Source organism: Heliconius melpomene, chromosome 1, assembly GCF_056956725.1.
Source record: "Heliconius melpomene rosina isolate 202511_hmr_F chromosome 1, ASM5695672v1, whole genome shotgun sequence".
In the NCBI taxonomy this organism is placed as follows: Eukaryota; Metazoa; Arthropoda; class Insecta; order Lepidoptera; family Nymphalidae; genus Heliconius; species Heliconius melpomene.
In genome coordinates, this window is record NC_140389.1 from 2,794,514 (window position 1) to 2,815,562 (window position 21,049).

At 31.6% G+C, this 21,049-nt stretch overlaps 1 protein-coding gene across 1 annotated transcript in view; it reads left to right on the forward strand.

The window, feature by feature from the left end:
- Positions 1-20,710, forward strand: part of LOC146540961 (irregular chiasm C-roughest protein-like) — a 70,039-nt gene extending 49,329 nt beyond the window's left edge. Inside the window, exons 8-22 of the mRNA XM_085187919.1 lie at positions 4,769-4,853; positions 6,261-6,349; positions 9,477-9,579; positions 11,328-11,461; positions 11,812-11,935; positions 12,929-13,074; positions 13,939-14,092; positions 14,307-14,539; positions 15,224-15,391; positions 16,605-16,794; positions 17,555-17,656; positions 17,999-18,082; positions 18,236-18,330; positions 18,732-18,825; positions 19,120-20,710. Coding sequence (XP_085044045.1) covers positions 4,769-4,853; positions 6,261-6,349; positions 9,477-9,579; positions 11,328-11,461; positions 11,812-11,935; positions 12,929-13,074; positions 13,939-14,092; positions 14,307-14,539; positions 15,224-15,391; positions 16,605-16,794; positions 17,555-17,656; positions 17,999-18,082; positions 18,236-18,330; positions 18,732-18,825; positions 19,120-19,139 — 1,821 coding nt within the window. The 3' untranslated portion in view covers positions 19,140-20,710. The remainder of the gene's footprint in view (positions 1-4,768; positions 4,854-6,260; positions 6,350-9,476; positions 9,580-11,327; positions 11,462-11,811; positions 11,936-12,928; positions 13,075-13,938; positions 14,093-14,306; positions 14,540-15,223; positions 15,392-16,604; positions 16,795-17,554; positions 17,657-17,998; positions 18,083-18,235; positions 18,331-18,731; positions 18,826-19,119) is intronic.
- Positions 20,711-21,049: the final 339 nt, after the last annotated feature.

The window sequence follows — 21,049 nt, forward strand, 5'->3', positions numbered from 1 at the left end:
GATATGTAATCCTGGATACAGCTAGGCTTATTGACGCCAGTATCTTAGATGAATGGAAGTTGGACTTATGGTTTTTTGAGCTTTTTTTAGTTTGAGCTTCCGCACATAGCACGGTAAAATTCCTCTTCAATCCTCCCGAATTTTGGAAGCCTTGTGTAATGAGTGGCAGAACTTAACGCCGCGCATAAACCCCAGAGCGAAGGAGTGAAAATATTTAATATTTAATTTCCTAAAGTGGGAATCGAACCCAGAATCTGTCGTTTTTAGTAAGCAAATACAATGGTAATATAAACATTCCTCTTAGTGAGAACCAATCTACAATCGTCCAAAATTTTGCAACTTTGTTCACAAAGGTAAGAGCCAAATATAATTATATAATTTGTATAAATTTATAATAAAGCTCAATCCAAACGAGAAATGCTTCCGTAACTGAAATCTCGAACTAATTTGTTGACCTATCGGCAATAGGAGACTCTAACTAACGATTCAATATCAAAATACCCTTCACAAGGGCTCTTTAATTAAGTTCAGTAAGTTGTCTGTCTCTAACAAACGATAAGTTGCATAGACGCCATAAACTTGAAGTAGATAGAATAAATTCTTTGATAATATTCATTTTGGTAGATAACATTCAGACCTTTGTAAGAAAATTACTAAATAAATTAATATATGGTAGACTCTAAAACTATCGTTTGAGTAGAATCCAATTTTATCTATTTTATGGTGAACATAGTTATGCCTAGAGTTAACTCACTCCGATCTCTACGCATCCCCGTGTAATAAGAATTTGTATTATTAATATTTCTTATATTATATTTCTACAGATGTTATGAGTTAATTACTTCCATAAATGTTTCCCATAAATAATTCATACATTTCAGTACACGTATGAACGGACTAAATATTCGGAATAATCTACATTATTTTAACTAGCGGCCCAAACGTGGCTTCGCCCGCTTAAACCTTTGGTTATATTATAGACAAATTATACAAAACCTTCATATTAATAGTAGCTTTCAGTTCATAATTTCATCTAGGTAAATTCGTTCAGTAGTTTTAAATGAAAGTGGAACAAACATACACCTTCACAAACTTACACATTTATAATATTACGATTAACTAACAGCACCAATATATTTTATCGTTACAAAATACAAAACGCTAAACATAAACAGTACACTAAGTTGGAATCGAACCAGTAACTCTCATCGTCAGCCCCATAAAAAATACCCATAAATTGCGCCTTAAGTCGAGCCACCAATAAAAGGATAAAGGAAAAAGCGTAACGAAATAAAGAAACAGACTGTGGAAAAGCCACAATTTTTGTCTTCGCCGAATAACGACCGGCCAATATAATTTGACCTCGCTATTCTCTGTGACATTGTAAATTGTATTGGTCTTACTATTGAATGTAAAAACTGGGAGGTCTTGGGATTTTGGTTAGTATTTACAGGATTTTGTACTAGCAAAGTGAAAATAAAACTGATTAATATTGTAATTTTGGTTATGATTGTTTTTTATGTTCGTCAAATGAAAATAATTGAGAATTAACTGTGCATATACGACTGTCATAATATAAGCTACATTCTAAGTGCCCGAGCCCTAGCCCAGTCCCATCACGAAGACTGAACCCTTGATATATGGACTATCCAAAATAAACTTCTGAGATTAACGCGTTCCACCTAACAAACTCTTCAGCTTTAAAATATTAGTAAACATAGAGATGCTTATAGTAATTAAATTATTAAGTGAAATTAACAAATAATGGTCATTATTTATTTGGCGATCTTTAAACCATTTGCACAGGACCAAAGCCGATTTTCCCGATTCGGAGTCGAACCCAAAACTTTCGTGTCAACCGTAACTGTGCTACGATGGCATCTAAATAGAATAACATAATATTAAATGTAATATAAGAAAAACAATATGCTAAAAATCTGCCCATTCGTTCCCATAAAAAGTTATTCGTAGAAACTGTACGACCTTCATTTAGCATAATAGGTTGGAATTATAAAAACTGGAACAATACGAACGAATGTTTATTTTGGTTTTACGATGATTACTTCGTATTAACAACTTGTTAGACCAGAATAGTAGCTATCATACAAGTAGTGTAACTCAAAAAAGATGAAATGTAGAATAATGTTTAAAATTATATTCGTATATATTTGTTTAACGTTATGTTCGTAAATATTTACACTACTATATAAAACAGTATGTGGCCGTGGTAGCGCAGTGGCACAAGGATGTGACTGTAGACGCGACGGTTGAGGGTTTAATTCCCACTCGGGGGGAAAAGGCCGGCAATGCTCTCTCTAGTTCTCTAGTTCTTCTCTAGTTCTCCTCGTCTAGCTCTTCTGGTGTTGCACAGGGTCGTGAGTGGAGGTGATTACTTACCGTTGGGTGACCTGAACGCTCGTTTGCCTTGTCCTTTTCCATAAGAATTCGGTTTCACAGTTACGTACGCTTTTCACTTATATATCCAAACTATCCACAGAAATTTATAGTAATGAAACATATATAATAATTTCCCTTTGAAGGAAGATACTTTCAACAGAATTATAAGTCTCTGAGTACAGACGAGGAACTCGTTATTATTTATTATTTTGTATACTAGACCACTTTGCCTCTAGCCCGCATGCTAGTAGTCTAACTGAAAAAGAAATGGATGTATTTCTACATTCCAATACAACTCGACCAAAAAGGAGACATGAGGGTAGTAGAATGTAAAATATATAGTACTGGCTGGATCTCAAATATTTCAGTTTAAAATTTAGTATTATAAATATTCTGGTTCTTTAAAAATAGTTGTATTTATATGACTATGGAGATATGTGAATTTTATTTTTTGTTTTTGTGTATTTTTAAACAGTATCAAAGTTAATTGAAATATAGTAAAATTTCACTCTGATTTTTTATTTTTCTAAGAGAAATAACCGCTAAAGCTGTTACTTGTGGTAACTAAATAAGACAAAGTTATATATACACTCTATCAATTTTTTGTTTTGTGCATTTTATTTTTTCATCTTATTTTCTTTAAATATTTATTTATAAGGCAAACGTTGAGGCGTTCACTTCCGCCTCTCGAAGTTTAAATAGTCTGAGAGGTGGGGATCGAAGTATCTTAACATTAGGTTCCCATGTTCCCTCTACCTACCCAGCAATGTAATGTACGGAACACATGGTGAAGCCTAAAAAATCTACCGACAGACATTTCTCACTATAAAAAAAGACGTCACCAATTTCTAATACGTCAATTATCCCTATAATTACTTGAGTAACTTAATCCTGTACTATTGTAGTTTAGTAAGTAACATTTTGTCGCGTTTTATTCATCCTACGGCTTCGTCTAGACTTTTGATATAAGATACTAATCCATTAAGTGAAGCTATTAAACTTTAGTTTTCTGTAAGTGATACTTTTACACTCTATATAGAATAATTTATATTTACACTAGCTTTTAGTTCAGGCTCTGTTCGCATTTCCAAATGGAAACACTAAAAGTAATGTATGACACACTATGACCATCATCTAAATGTCCGAGAAATTTTTGACACCAGGTATAGTGACAGTACAGACTATGTGTTCGATAAAATGATAATCTAACACTAAAGTTCATGAGATTTATGACTAAACCAAACAAACTGTTCAGTTTTATAATATCAGTATAAAAGTATATATTTAAACAAAATGTAATGGGTTCTTAAATGGATTCTTAAATGGATAAATAGAATAAATGGAATGAAATTCTTGAATTCCTAAATGGATGGATTCTTAAATTCAGGTATCGTAGTGTTTTAGCACTAGATTTCCTCTGTTTATCGTTTGATATGCGGGATAGAAGTTAAAGCTATAATTTTTTTCATAAAATATTATCTAGGAGTCCAGTCATAACGCAGAGGTACGATGCATATCGTTGTGGATTCGACTCCCACTCGAGGAAATGACATTTTTTATATTTTCATTTCTTCGTTCGACATCATTCTTTCGATACTCAACACGCAATGCCTCCAGAAATCGGGAAAGGAGTGTATTAACACTAGGTTACCTCTGCCTGCTGTGTGCAGGATACAGCGTGACACTAAAAAAAATTCAAGAGGAAATCTTAAAATATTTCTTTCAAAAATAGTTCCTTCAAATGGCACCCCCAGTTCTCTTTTGGTTGTAACACAATCCAATTACAAGACATTCAGCAGACCCGCTACGGAAATTGCTGAAAAATTAAATAGAGTATTCGCGCTTTTTATATTTTTCTTTCACTTTTACGGGCGGTTTTATGTTTTAATTTTTGGATGTGTTTTTTAATCGCGCATTTGCTAATTAGTTGTTTTTGTTTAGTTTTCATTGTTTATTTATGTGTAACTGTATAAATGAAAAACAAATATAATAGGAATAACTTAGTTCCCCATACATTAACCAATTTTAGAGATAAAACTCACCGCCACGTTTTTTTTTACCAGAGCGAGAAAATTTAAAGTATAACTGGTATTAGTTTCATAAATGTGTTAAAATTGAACAGTTTTTAGGTGAAGAGGTAAAAGAAAATAACACAGTTATTTAAGATTTTATTCTCTACTTTTTATTAATTTTAAAAAAATATGAATAATATTTATGTCTTGAATAAGTTTTAAATCGACAGTTATTACATAAAGTCAGGAAAGTAGAGTTTTACTTCACATAGTCACCGTTTTTTATTAAGAAACTTTAGAGAGAACAGAAAAGTTAATTACAATACTAAAATTAACTAAAATATTTTTCTTTGTTGCAGGTCCAATATGCGCCAAAAGTTCGAGTACTTATAAAATCGAAATCGCCGAGTGGCAGAATTCAAGAAGGGCAGAAACTGATTTTGGGTAAGTTTTTAAAATTATTTTAAATAATACATCTTCACGCGTTAACACGTTTAATCTTGCGTGTTTGTATATATAATAAACTTCGAAAACTCCTACATATTTGTATCGACCATCGATTTCAAATCTAATATCACGGCTTTGCTTCATAAGGTTTTTGGTTAATTACATATTTGAACATAATTAATAGGTGATTATAGTGCAACTCCTATAATATAATAGGCGTGTTTTAATTACAATACAATTATAATACAGTTATCTATAACTGAAATTAACTATAATTTCTGTTAAGCATTGTTTTAATCTATTCCTTGTAATTATAGAGGGTAGCCGGGGCGTTGGTGACTCCCACTCAAGGGAATTATTTAATTTAAATTATATTCATTTTCATGTTCTATTAGACAATGTGTGGCGTTAAGTTCCGCCACTCACAGAGCAATATCTCGAAAATTAAAATTACACGTTGCGTGGGGAAAAGAGTATTTTGACACTACAAGGATGAAATAAAGGGTGAACTAAAAAAAAAGTCATCAGCGCTACATTTTTTCTTTATATTTCATTAACCTGTGAATATAGAAGGGACGTAATGTTAAGTAAAATTTCATTGAAAAGTATAGTAAATCCTTGAAGTAATGTTGTAAGTAAGGACTTCAAGATCGCAATTGTATGCTTTTAACTCGATTTTCGCTTAGCTGTTTCACAGTGTTACAGTTAAGTAAAATCTATCGAATGGTACTAAAAGTACTGAAATATAGAAGGAACTGCAAAATAAATTAGTTTTATATAAGAAGGCAGATAGAAAGATAGAGATGACACTTTTAATATAAAAATTGAAAGAACTGCAAGATTAATAATGTTTTCTTTTCTTTTATCTCTTCACGCTTTATCCCGCATATAGCAGAATAGGTAAACAGATTATCAGATACAGTGTTATAACAAAGATCATCTTTTAATTTTATATAATTTTTTCACCTGAATGTAATGTTAAATGAAATCCGCACATAGCACAGCATAGCAAATAAATTAAATGAAAAATGTAAGATTTAATAAGTCATTCCGTTAGTGACATTGTTTACGAGGCACAGGAGAACAAGCGTGCTACGTTACAAGTTGTGGATTTGATTCCACTTGAAAAACTAAAATATTTAATACTAAATATTTGGTAATTAGGCAATGCGCGACTTAGAGCTCAGGCATACATCATCACCATTTCCAGAATCTGGCAGAAAATGGGAATAGAATGAGAAACGAGTACCCGAATGGGAATTGAACTTACAACATGTCACGCTTCCAGTCACATGCTTGTGTCTCTGTGCCAAGACTGGCCTCTGAACAATAAGAGTTTCCTATAATTTTAAAATATATATTTTTATAAGAGTAAAGTTTTATTTAAAAGCCGTCTCTTCGCAGGATGTCAGGCTGCAGCTAATCCGAACACCCTCACGTACAAGTGGTACGTGAACAACGAACAAGTGCTCACTGCGAGAGATAATGAATTAGTAAGTTATTTTGGTTTTTTCATGCAATTTACATTTTCTGGTTTTTTGGTAATAATTTGAGGGTGTTGGCGCAGTGGCCCAAGTGTGTGATTTAAAAAGCAATGGTTTTAAGTTCGATTCGCACTCGGATTGTGCTTAAGCTATAATATTTTTATTTATTTACATTATCTTTGCGTTTACAGATGACATATTTCTGACTATCTATTGGTGCTATAACAACAAATACAAAATATAAATAAAAGGCATTTAAGAGGGTTTCCATACAACAAAAGTGATGTTTTTCACCTTATTTACAGATTACGTAATAATTCGTAATATCATACTTGGCTGGTTTCTTTAACCAAATATTACCATCAATATTAGAAACTACTACTGACAAATGAAACGATATTTGATATTTTCAAAGGCACATACACGAGCTTTAGATTTCTATAGATCAAAATGCGATATCGACTTTACCTGCTCTTCTAAGCAAAGTATTCTAAAAGGAAAATCCGCAGCTTTTTTATTATTCCCATATAAAATACGTTGTATATTCTTCTTGCAACTGCAAGCTTGCAATGTTAATATTTAAGTCACTGTAGCAGTAAACAGGATGAGAAATGGCCTTACCTTATCTTTAGTTTTATCTTTGTAGAAAACATTTGGGCCGGTGTTTGACTGGAATTGAGAGAGTTGTAGTAGGTTCGATTCTTGCTCGGAATGTTCCTGTCGAATAATAATGCTTAAATAAGTTTCATTTCTACATTATCTTAAGGAAATGCGTGTAGTTGACTTCCACTAGACAACACTTTCAAAATTGGGTGGATAGATAATAATTAGATACTGAGTTTTTCATACTTCCTATGTGAGAAAAAAACGAGAAAATAAAAATCTATTCTTAAAATAATAATCTTTAATTGTTTACAAATTTTTAAAGAGGACAGTGTAATGTATTTGTAATCTATTGATCATTTCTACCCTTCCCTTCCATATTGTGTGTAATATTTGCTTTTTTGTGAAAACTATTCGCATTTAATAAAAGACTGTGAAAATATCGATATTATAACTGTAAATATTACCGCGAGTAGGTTTTAATCCAGAACCATTCTGCTTAATCAGGCACAACCCAAATGCGGCACGATGCGCCTGATATACTTTTAAGCTACGTAAATTATGAATGTGGGCTATATTTCTTTTAAAAAAACAACATATAGCTACATAGACATAGGAAGCTAGTGTCAAAACACTCCGTTTACAACTTGTCGCCCAATTTTCGATGCGTTACGTGTCGAGTGGTGGACCTCAACGCCGCGGTTTCTAGTAGAGTGAAACAATATAGTTGTAATTTGTTTTTAGCTTCACGCTGTGTCGCAGGCAGAGGGAATCTGGGAGCCTAGTGTTAAGACACTCCGTTCGCCACTAAGACATTTCTGTCCCCCACTTTCCACCGAATTATAACGGCATTGCGTAACGCCCCGCATTATATTGTTATCAGAGCGAGGAAAGGATAAAAATAAATATTTCATTTCTTCGAATGGGAATGGAACCCCCAACCTGTCACGTTCAAAATCCCACGCTTGTGCTCTTACACCACGCCTGGCCTCGTTTTGTAGAATTTTATTATATTTATCTAAAAAGAAAACAGAAGTTTTCCTGCAAACTATATACGTGAATAGCCTTAAGATAAGTTGTAGACACGTCTCGTAATAATGTCGTAAAAACACAAACATTATTGTCTTTAAAAGACGATTAAAGATAAAACTTGGATGTTAAATTTTAAAGTTACTATATTATAAAAGCGAATATATCACTGACACAATAAATGAGACCATCTAGGTGCAGTGGGGTAGGGTCTGGTTGTTACTGTGATTGGTGTAGGTTCGGTAGAACTTAAAGTCAAATAATTGTATTCATAATAAGAAGCTACATGCTTCATCTTTTGAACGACGAATTGAAGACAGAGAATCTGGTAATAGAGGATTGAGACACTCCATTCCCCAGTAAGACATTTCCATGTCTCACTTTCCGTGGAATTCTAGAGACTTAACGCCTCGCGTTGCCTCACTACTATGCTTTATTATTTTAGGACTTTATTTTCAATTTCTACCACTCTCCATTTCTTTATACACATTCTCAATGTAAAACGGGAAATCCCGTTTTCCCCTATTTTTATAGAAATTATGGGATATCCTACCTTAGTTCTACCTTAGGTCCAGTAATTTTATTTCTTCTGTGCGTTGATTCACAAATAGACCAATTTTATATTTAGAGATGGCTGTATTCCCTTCAAGATAATATAACAAAGGAAGTTAAAAGCTCTTCATCTCATTTCCATTAAGATACAAAGCCATAAATAAGGAACCTCGCGATAGTTGAATTTAGCACGAGATGAGAAAGTCTCTTGGTTAAGTCATTTTATTACGATACCAAGAAAATATTTACAGTATAAATCCTCGTCTTATATATCTACTTATATATCTGTAATCTACTAAAAAAAGGACAAAAAACTTCCTTAGTAGATTCAGGCCGCCATGGTGCACCAGCGTGACTGTGACTGTCAATAGGTTCGATACTCACTCGGGGAAAATAAATCTATATATATAAAATCGAAAGGTCACTCACTCATCACGAAATCTCAGAAACTACATGTGCTAGGAATCCCAAATTTTACATAGGAGTTACTTATAGGACGTAGGTGCTCGCTAAGACGGGAATTTGCAATATTCGACTTCTAGGGGGTTGTTTTTGGGGTTGAAAGTTTGTATGAAACTTCGTTACTACAAATGCTAGGAGTCTCAAATTTTGCATGGACGTCACTTATAGGACGTCAAGGATACTCATGGAGACAGAAATTAATAATAACGTAGTTCACGCAGGCGAAGCCGCGGGCGGGCCGCTAGTATTTAATATTTTCAAGATTTTCTCTCCTAACAATATCAATTTTTAGAAATTATAACAAATAATGTATGATCACTCAAACTCTACTACCCAATATTAATTACTTCAAACACTTCAGACAAAATAACTTACCCTACATTATCTATTCCCATGCAGAAAAAAAAAACACTGTAATTTTCCAAAAACCACTTAAAATTTCCACAAAAGACGTTGTGTACAAAGAAAACTTTAATCTTACTATTTGTAGGTTATACCGAATGTGTCCCGCAAGCATAATGAAGCGACCGTTAAATGTGAAGTACAGAACGACGTTGGCAAGAGCGCCGAGTCTAAAACCTTGGAAATTTCATGTAAGTTCTTCCAATTATATATGTATAGAAAGTATCCGCATTGAATAGGAAACGAATTCTGTGGATTTTTTTTTTGCTAAATTTTTCTGTGAAAATAACGGAAGAGTTTCAAATATACGTGTATAAATAAATGCATTGATAAAATGTGATCGCTTTTAATAAATAGAAACAAAAATGAAAATACTTGGTGATTTATTTCTGGTAAATTCAAATTAATTTGAACGACTTTAGTTGTTATAATATTGAAATTGTATATAATTAAAATTGGTATTAATCCAGAATGGCCGCCGTAAAAATGGCGGATTACATTTTTTATAACACTCACACTTTGTAAAATACAATACACCATAAAAAAACTAGAGAATTAATTTATTTTCTAATGAATATTATATTTATTCTTATTTTTTTTTATTTAAGATATTTCTTACTAGGCTTACCAATATATAAACTTATTTATATTACTATATATATATGTATAAAAAATATATGAGATATACTTTTGTATCCAAGGCATATGCAACATAGAACGTTTTGTCGCAGACCGCGTACATTATTAATAAGAAACTCAGTACTAAACTTGAAGACTAGCTTTGAAAGACTTCTAACTTTAATGCCTTCCCCCAAGCACTGTTGAGAACTGTTGCCAAATTATTTACTGTAATTTCTGCTTTGACTTTGTCAGTATTTAAAATTTTTAAATGTATAATAGTGGCAGTCCGTGAACTATAAAACGTAAACCCCGTTTTTTTTTTGATTATAGGGTTTTCTTTTCTTATATTAAAGAAAAAAATGTGGCACTCAAGTCCAGAAAATGCCAACAAGTCTCTTTAATTCCGGCATCCAACACGGCAGAACCCCAAAAACGTGGAGCAAGAGTGACGTAGTATTGTTCTTCATGAAGGAAGACCGACCTCTTGAGGAACTATAGGTCGATCTGACTCATGAGCCACGTCTACAAGCTGTTCTTCAGAGTTCTGACGAATAGCCGCGCCGGCAGATTTGACAAGCATAATTACAAATACAAATTACAAAGTAGCTTGTACTACAATATGTAAACAGTATTTAAATGAAAAATATTAATAGAAGCTAACTTCTAATTACACTGTTATTCTCGAAGCGCGAGAAAACTCTAAGAGACAAGCGATAAAGGAAATTCGCGCACATTTTTAAGCCTTCAAGTTTTCAAATAAAGCAATTAAGTTTATCTTCCTCGTGAGAATAAATAACCGGTTAAGTGTCTAATTTGTTTTAAAATCTTTTAAGAAGATTATTCGTGCCATTACACTTTATGGTTTTAATAGTATAAAAAATTAGACGATTTTTAAGTATTTTCGTATAAATATAATAGCTGTTCAGATTAAAGAAAAACAATCTATATCTATGCTGACTAGAGGTCATCTAAGTGAAGGTGATTGTAACGCGACGATTGTGGGTTCGATTCCCATTACTTAAGAATTATTTTTTATTTATTGGAACGGAGTGTATGTGAATGGTCTGTGCGGAATATAGCATGAAGCTGAAAATCTATCTATGTTAAAATAATGAGACTGAATAGTTCAGTTATTAATATACTCTAGTTTTGGGACCTTGCGTGTTGAGTAGCGAAAGTCAACGCCAAACTTCGTCTGCCAGGGCATGGAAATGATAATAAAATAATTGTAATCATCCCCCAGAGAGAGATTCCTCCTTCTCCTCCTCTATCTTGTTTAAAAAAAAAAAATTTTTATTATAACTTTTATTTTTATTAGATGGACCAGCTTTTAAAACAAAGCCTCACAACGTCGAAGGAGATGTTGGAACTTCAACTACGTTGACATGCTTAGCTGATGGCCACCCATCGCCCAAAGTGCTGTGGCTTAGATACGATCGTGATAAAGTTGTTGTAAGTTATTTTTAACAATTATTTATTCAGGTAAAGCGCGGCGTTGTGTTCCGCTGAGGAAAGTGGGGGAACGGAGTCTCTTCATACTAGGTTCCCAGGCTCAGTCTGCCTACTATGCTTGTATACATGTGCTTGTGCTTGTGTACATGTGCAGAATAAAGCGTGCAGCTAAAATAAAATAACTTTACACTGTAGGTATTCCATATAATAGTGTAGGCAAAAGGAATCTAGTGTTATGACACTCCGTGCTCTATGCATCGCCCATTTGTTGAGTTATGTGCTATATGCTATCCTGTCTAAAAATTATATATTTCATATACATTTGCAATAACAGAAATATCTGGTTGTAGAGAGTTGGTAAATTTGCCAATTTAACGGTGACAGTGAACAAACAGACGGCTGGACAATATTGGTGTAGAGTGAGTGTGGAAGGCTATCAAGATATAGAGGCACCAGCTATGGTATATTTGAAAGGTAAGCTATTATATATACATTTGATATCTTTTTATTTCCCGAAGTTCAGACCTCCACGAAAAGTGGAGAACGGAGTATTTCAGTACTAATGTCCCCCCTGCCTACTCTGTTTATCAGATGTAATCTGGAAACGTAATGCAAAGACTATGCTCCAACAACCGCTGAATTCTGATTGATATTTTGGAAACTCTTTTCTTAGTGTCCCCTTATAATCCGGAAGGAGCGCCACGTAGTTTCGGTTTTGTGATGTCAGTCAGTTTGTCAGTGACGGAAGAATTGTATTAGTTTATTTTATAATTATATAAAAATATATTTAGAAATTTGGATATCTAGATAGATATTTGAATTCTCTTTGATATTTGAATTCGAACCAACAATGTGTGTGTATATAAAATGTATCGCTAATATGATTAGTCGCTCATTCCGTCGTGCCGGCCGGTCACTAATACATACCATTTACAAAGATAAATAAAACTAAAATGTTTTTTGTGGTTTTAGTGCCATAGCGCATCGAGATCACGTAATAAAATGATATGCGGTTTTCAACCAATATTTAAACATTAATTGTCAATATTTAACGTTACACCTATTTGATTAATTAATTAATCAATTAATTTGTATACGCCTATCCATATTCTTAAACTAGCCGACCTGGGCGGCTTCGCCCGCTTGAACTATACGAATATTTATTAAATATATTTATGAAATTATTTTCAGTTTAGAGGGTGAATCCTAAAACAACACGGAACATGTGTTCAATGAAATATTTTTAAATCTAAATTTATTTTTTTATAAAAACAATGTATGGTCCTCGTGGTGTTTGGAATATAACAATATAGGCAGAGAGAACTTATTGTCAAGGCACTCTTTTCTTCACTTCAAAACTAAATCAAAATAATGCAGGTTGAGTAGCGGAAATAAAGCGTGTAGGTGAAAAAATCTACCTCTGTCATGTTACCGAAATTCATAATAAATAAATGAGAACATTTTTAGGTCCACCTAAAATCATGTCCAATCAGACACAATACGGCGTTGAAGGCGATAGTGTTCATGTAGAATGCATCTCATTCTCAATTCCAAAGCCAGATTTGGTCATATGGGCGTTTGGGGGAAGTGAAATAAACTCTTTTCATAACCAAGTGAGTATTAAATATGTAATAATATAGTAATTGTATAAGAATTTAATCAGTTTCTTGTAAAACAATTTCAAAAGATAGTTAGGTCAAGTCGTGCTACGTTAGAATTTTTAAATGTTTCTAAATATACCTATAGCATTTTTTGTAAATGTATTTAAGATTTTGGGAGATGGATTATTTTATATTTGTTTAATATCGTATATCAAATAATGTTTAAAAAAAAATATAGTTGAAATTTTGTACCTTAAAATGAAGAGATTTTTTTAAAATATTTACCTATATTATCGTATACCTTACCATTAGCTATAACAAATATTAAAGTCAAATTTTAAAAGTAAATAAATAATCTTCTGTAACAATAAACATAACTTTAAGAGATATCATAAAACATGAACGATAAACAAGTTCCTCATAAATTTTGATAAATTTCTACGAAGAGGACAATAGCACAGGAAAGTGCCACTGTTGCACAGTTGGAAAATTTCTGACTATTCACAATGAGTGCGGATTCGAAATAATTGCTGTATTTTTATATTGTTTTGATGAACATAAAAGATGCAGCGTTGAGTTCCGCTACTTGGGGAACTCGATGTTATACGCTTTTTTATAACTAGCGTTTTCATGTGGCTTTATTTACATATCATGTGATGTAATATAGCCTTAAAAAAAAAATAATTCGAACTAGTAGTTCTTGAGATTAGCACGTTAATGATAGATAAACAGTGGATTACCATTAATTAACTTGCCCTACACTGAATCGTCAAGGGAGATACATATATACTGTACAGATAATAAAGATATTAATATAAAGCAGTTAATTTATATTTATTTTATTTGGAAGGATTTTTAAGTTTTGAAATATTTCAGGATTATGTATTTCTAGAAGAATCTCTAGCAGATGGCATGACGAAGTCTACTTTGGTCATTCGTAAGAGTCTCCCCCAACACTTTGGTGCCTACAACTGTACAGCATCAAATGCTTACGGAAGCGACAGCATACAAATTAATCTAGTACCTGATAGTAAGTTAACATAATATTTTATTTTATATATTTTTATTATAAGATTTATTCTTTAGGATCTTTTAAAAAAAAACTGTAGAAGATACCATATAATGTAAAAGTAGTACAGTAGTAATAATCTAAATTAACATTACACCTAACAAAATCACATAGTATTTTCATTTTTAAATTATCATGCCCTTATAAGGTAATGTATAACTGTCATTTGTTACAGAATCAATGCCATTTATGGTCATGATAGGAGCTGGCGTCTCGATAGCTATAGTCATACTTATTATAATGCTGACTTTAATGCTTTGTCATCGTAGAACCCACAAATCTGAGTCTAAGAAACCCGACATTACAGAAGTTGGTAAAACTTTCGATCAATTCAAAGATAGCGATCGGAATTCAAACATAAGTGACTTGAAGTTAGAACTGCGTCAAGTGGAGGGGAGCTGTGATATGGTAAGTCTATGTAATAAATTTGTTATTTTTGTAAATATTTATTGGTAGGTTAATTAGATAGCGTCTAATTTTTCAGTCACACATTTATTCGCGATGGTTATGGGTTCAATCTCCACTGAGGGAAATTATTATATTTAATGTGTATATCTTCATTTCGTTAGAAAAAGCACAGTGTTGAGCTCAGACGTTAACGATGAAATAAGGGCGAAAAGTGAGAAATGGGGAGTCTTAACAGAAGGTTCCTTCTGCCTATCCTGCTAAGCAAAAGTAAAGCTAAAGAAAGGTTGTTTTAGTATAGTGCTTTCGATCCAATGTCTAAAGCAATTTCAATGAAATTTTAATAACTTTAAGTTAATTTTTTAATTAATTTGAACTGCTTTCGTTTTTTCATAAATTTTATTCTGAAAAATCTTAAAATAGAAGTGGTTATTGCATGAACTTACTTTTACTGCAAAGCCATTGTTAGTATTTTTTAAATCTTAATTTTGTCTTTACACAATAATAGTACAGGTACCTACAGAAAATGTACTGAATAAAAGTCCCAGGCCTAGTCACACAATCATATAACAACTCAGTCTACACTAATTACTTCTAAAATACCAAAAATTTTACCATAAAATTAAATTTATACCCAAAAAGGGTACTAGACCCTAGAAAATACTATAAATCCTAACCCTTCCACAGGATATATCAAACAATGAAGAAACGGAACTACATTCCACGTTACAACTGACCACGAACTTGGGTCTGCCGCTCGCCGGGCCGGTCGACGCCGGCTACGATAATGAACTTATGAAACAATATCAACGTTATAGTGGCGACTTTAATCCTATGCATAATGTACATTTTAAGGTATGTATAAGAAAAATAATCAGATTTACACTGCATCCCCCACACATTAGGCTAGGCAGAGGGAACTTAGTGTTTAGACACTCCGTTCCTCACTTTCCGTCGAATTGCCTCGACATCAGAACGTAAAAATGGACATATAAATTTTAAAAATAAAAAAAAATCATACAGACATATTAGAAACGTTTTCATTTCGACATCAACCCCAAAAAGAAAAACAACACCCAAATAGAAATTCCATATAACCCATCAAAAACCACTATCGTACACCGAAACGCGAAACCTATCCGTATTAAACAGACACCAGACAAAATACAAAATCGTGCTTTGGCCCCATGCCATTTGAAAATATTAAACTGCTGTATATCAGAATTTAAATCCACCTAAATATATCCTTGTCTGTAAACAAATAGGCAACGGTCTCGCCACTCTCGTCATGTGTTATTGTGACTGTGTGAACTGGATGGTAATGGACTGTGATATAACAGTTTGGAGATGTATTTTTTTTTTTAATTTATACATTTTTTATAATAGGCAGATAAGAGATATTCCCTCTCTTTCGGTTTGGTGGGTGGTGTAACCTAACGTCCCTCTTGGTTCAGTCTTCTTCTTTTTCTTCCTGGCATTAATTCCGGTTTTTGCCAAGGTCTGCCTTCCTACTCATTTTCTTATTTTTTACAAACAGCGTGGTAGAATACGATATCATAAGACTTAACCGACATAATTAACTACTACTATTGAATTTAACATTTTTTTTTTAAATATTTTAAAATTATTATCTCTTCATTGCTATAATTTACAAGAAAATAACCTCATTACATAGCGTTATTTATAAGTAGCGAGTTTATAGTTTGGCAAAAGGCAGAACTTTGATGATAACTAAAGCGGACTTGCTATCGGTTTTAATTAGTTGGATCACGGTACTCGGCTTCTAAGAAGGAAATCTTGTAAAATGGGGGGAACCTCATGAACTACTTGTCGACGGTATAATTTTAAATGTGACTTGAATATTTTGAAGAGACTAGGTAATTTTATAATGGATTTTAACGAAAGTTTGTTTATTAATCATCGTTATTCATACGATTTTATTATTCATAATTAAAATTTTGTATATGACGAAATAAAATAGATCCTTTTATTTTTTATTGTAACTTAGTATTTAAACCTATGATTCCACCTCGACAGCATTTCCAATAAACAAAACTTAATCCACCAGGCTCAAGACCAAAGTAACGGCTACGTGCCATACGTGGATTATTCACGGGACTACGCCCCTCCACAACCTAACGACTCGCTTAGTGGGTCTCTATCAAGAAGTACCACCGATGCTTCTACGTATCAGAGCCACTGTGGGTCACTGAATCGTCAAGGCAGCTGTGGGAGGTTGGGGATGATTGGGCCAGATGGTAATTGTAATTACGATTTTTTATTTTTTTATATTTTTTTTGTGAAAATATATCTTATTAGCTACTAGATTTTCTTATTAAAGAAAACTGTTACATGTTGATTATTATTACATAGATAAAGTATAATTTACAATTACAGAAACCTATTTCCTTTACTACAATATCATTTTTATAATATATGTATATTTTTATGGAATATTTTTAAATAGAAAAGAAAGACGATACAGTAAAATATTTATTCATTTTTTTGTATAAAAGTTTTTTTTGTATTTGATACACAAACTTATTTTATTTAAATGTTTTCAATATATTAAAAACAATAATTTTCAATGCATAAATTTTAAGTTGCAACTTTGCTTAGTACGAGTATCTCTGTCGTTTCGCATCTGCTACTGAATACTTTGAAATACAAGTTTTAATTTGCGCAATTTATGTTCTTTCATGATATTATTATAATTGAAAATTTAAATGTATTGACTGGCATTGTACCTATTATTTATTATTTCACTTACTTAAAGTGGTCATAAAATAATGATAAATTATAATATACTAGATTGGGTACAAAAATATATTTTTTTCATGTTTGAAGCTTCCTAAGGTCCTATTATATTTTGTAAGCAAGATATAAAATAAATAATGTAGAGTATGTGACTACGTATATGAGTAATATACATTTTTATATAGATGTAAACAGCTATAGTCAAGTAAAAACACACTGTTTTTGTAAAATCGAGTAATAATGGTATTTGCCCTGCAACAGTTATACCCATGGGAAATTCAGGAGTAATCCTAACCAGTGGAGTTGATGTGAGATATGCTGCGACCTACGGGAACCCATATTTGAGAGATACTAATGTTTTCCGTAAGTAAATTGTTAAAATACATAGTCATATTTTACTTGGAAAAATCTAGTTTTCTATTCGGATCTTTCTATTCGATACAGAATCACTTCATTTGATTTTGTTATATATAAAACTTTGGAAATATGATATAATATATGCAGTAATAAATGTTCTAAATTAAGTTCATATTGTTAAATTATGTTAGCCAGAGTACTTACCAAAGTCAATAACATAAAGTATGCAAACTCTACTTGTCCACGAAACTTAAAGTTGAAATGGTTTCACTTAAAATTAAAAATATCTTTATATTCTTTTAGTTAATAGAAATTTTGATTTTTATTGAATAAGTTTTACCTTTACAGCTTACGTACCAGCAATTAATAATCCTGCCAAGAATGCGCCTCCGCCGTATTATACGTTACGCAACACTAATCATATACCACCTAGTAAGTTTAAAATATAATTTTATAAACAATATTTTTCCAACTTTCATTATTATTTAACATCTTGTAAAATATCTTGCTAATTGAAATTGAAAAAAGGATATCTATGATAAAAAATAAAATAAAAGCAGGATTTTAAAAAATGTATTTCATTAGGCTCATCAGTGACATCACCATCGTCATCTTCGAATTCAAGACCGTTCACATCTCCGCCCATTTCTTCGTCCAGTAGCAACAATGCCCAGCCTCAAGTAATCCTCTTTTAAATAAATTATTCAGTTGCCTTATTTATGAGTCTGTAGACATAGTTTCACTCTGTAAGTCACACATAGCGGGAGAGTGAACCTATTAAGGCATTTCCGTTTCCCAATTTCTGCCAGATTCTGGAAGCTTTGCACGTTGAGTGGTAAAACTCAATATTGCGCTTTGCCTCGTTGCCAGAGTGAGAATATGAAAATATTATATTACATTTTTTTATGGAAATCGAACAGATACAGTCACACACTTTTGCCTGCACCACGACCTGACCTGTTTGCTCATTAGGCAATTTCAAGATCTTTCTAAATAGATTAAATAACAAATTGAAGAAATATTTTCGAGAAACTAAATATTGACAAGTCATATTTGGATTTCAAATTTGTTTTGATAACAGGTGCCTAAGCCGCCGCCTCAGTCTTCTGGTGCGTTATACATCCTTCCACCTTCTAATCCAGGGAGCATGCATTCATCTCAAATATCTACCAAAGGTAATGAATAAGTATTAAGGTATATATTAAATAATAAGTTATTTTTCTGTCATACCATGATATAAATGTGTATAATATATATAAAATCAGTCATAAAAAAAATATTTTTAGTCGATAAAGTCCATCTGGACTAGTTTGGACATGTTATTTAAGAGACCATAGAATTACGTACCGATTTTAAAATGACTCTAAACAATATTGTGTAGCTATTTATTATTTTTAATTATTTTTCAATTAGGTATAGATATTATAGTTATAGTTCATGTAGGTTTAATATTTTATGTTTCTTTTCAGGATCAGGAACTCACGTGTAAACAGTGTTATTTTATAAAACGCATCAAATTAACATTGGGTTTTAAACTGAATAAATTTAATTTAATTTTAATATCTATTTAGAGTCGACAATTATTTAGAAATATCAGCTGGTATTTCGATTCATAAAATAAAATTTATTACTTACCCCCTTTACTTAAGCTATTTTATATCAAACATACGATCTAGTTATGTAAATCTAATTGTTTTTCCTATCAATTTACTTATGAAATTTGCATTATTCGACTTTATTTTTATGTAAATCCTAAAATACTCAGAGAAGCCTAAATTTAAAGCTTTAAGTATAGATGTCAAAGATAATAGAATTAAGGTTGATTATTATAATATTATAGTAGTTATAATGCACGAAATGAATAAGACTGTCTTAAGACGAAATGTAATGATTAACATGACACAAAAAAATCCTTTTTGTGTAGGAATGTTCCACTTAATTTTTTTCTGGGCTTTGTACAAAAAGCAATGAAAGCTTTGTAGGTTAATGGATAAAATTTAAATGTCTTAAGGCCGTCTTGTAAAATGTCAATTCATTTTAAAAGTTAGACTACTGTAGAATATTTCATGCCGTTAAGTTCATAAATAATATATGTACATTCCATATTTTGTACAAGTATATAAATATTCATATGAATAATATATTTCTTTTAGACGATTATTTTCATATATATATATAGAAATATATATTTTTTTTATTTTTGATTTACAATTAACATAACGTAAAAAAACGAAAATAAATATATATTTTACCCCTCTCTCCTCTCTCCTTCTAGTTATTTATGAACTTAATGTGCAACTAATTATTATTGAGACTGATGATTTGTAAACTACGTCTAATGTAATTTTAATTCATTTTTAAGAGCATTGCAATTCTGTTTTATATTTTAAGCTTTACAAAGGGATCTCATGTAAATAACATATTCATTCACATTTTATACAAATAAGGAACAAAACGCTTTACTGTGAAGTTTTCATTAATAAATACCAACCATATTATTTTATAACCATTTATAAAGTTTTTCAACGATGAATGTTTTTTTTTTTCATATAAATGGATCATTATAATAAACATTATGAACGATATTAATTTTTATTGGATGTCGTGTCATTTTTAGTATTTTTCTTTGAAATATCATAAGTTTTGATATCAAAATTCAATCAATATTTCATTTTCATTGTATTACCGAAGTACATTTTCAAATCCACAATTTTATTCTGTTAATTGAAAATTGTGATTCACTTAAAATTTGTATGTAAATAAAAACTTGTATGTAATAACAAAAATATTATTTTGACCATTTTACTTGTAGTTATTATGAAACTGACTTGAATCTAACTTGACTTTTGAAATGGCCTCTTAAAAATAATTTTATGGAAAAGTCAAAAAAAGTCAATGTCCGACTGCTTCCAAATATATAAATTTGAAAGCAGTCATGCGTGTAATATTATATTTTAATATATTTTATGGAATTATTTGTGAATTAGATAATTAATTTCAATGATAATATGTGTATTTCAATATGTTTTAATGATGTGAAAATAAAAAAAATATATATAATCAGCTCTTTTATTTTCCTCATGAATGCTAATATAATATAGTAGTAAGATAATTATAATATTTATAGAGATATTCTTTAACAGGTTTAAGAGGTATGGGCTTAAATCTTGGCACACTAACATTTTTATACGGGAATTTGAATGGAACATAAAAAAAAAAGATGATGTTATGTCTTAAAACTAGGTTCCCAGGTTCCCTCTGCCTACTCTTATATGTATATCCATTTGAATCGAGTGTATTTAATCATCGTCATAATCTAATCTACGATGACACAATCCGTAATTGTTCAGATATACACCCATTACATAAAAATATTTCATATGTGAAGAGGACTTCACA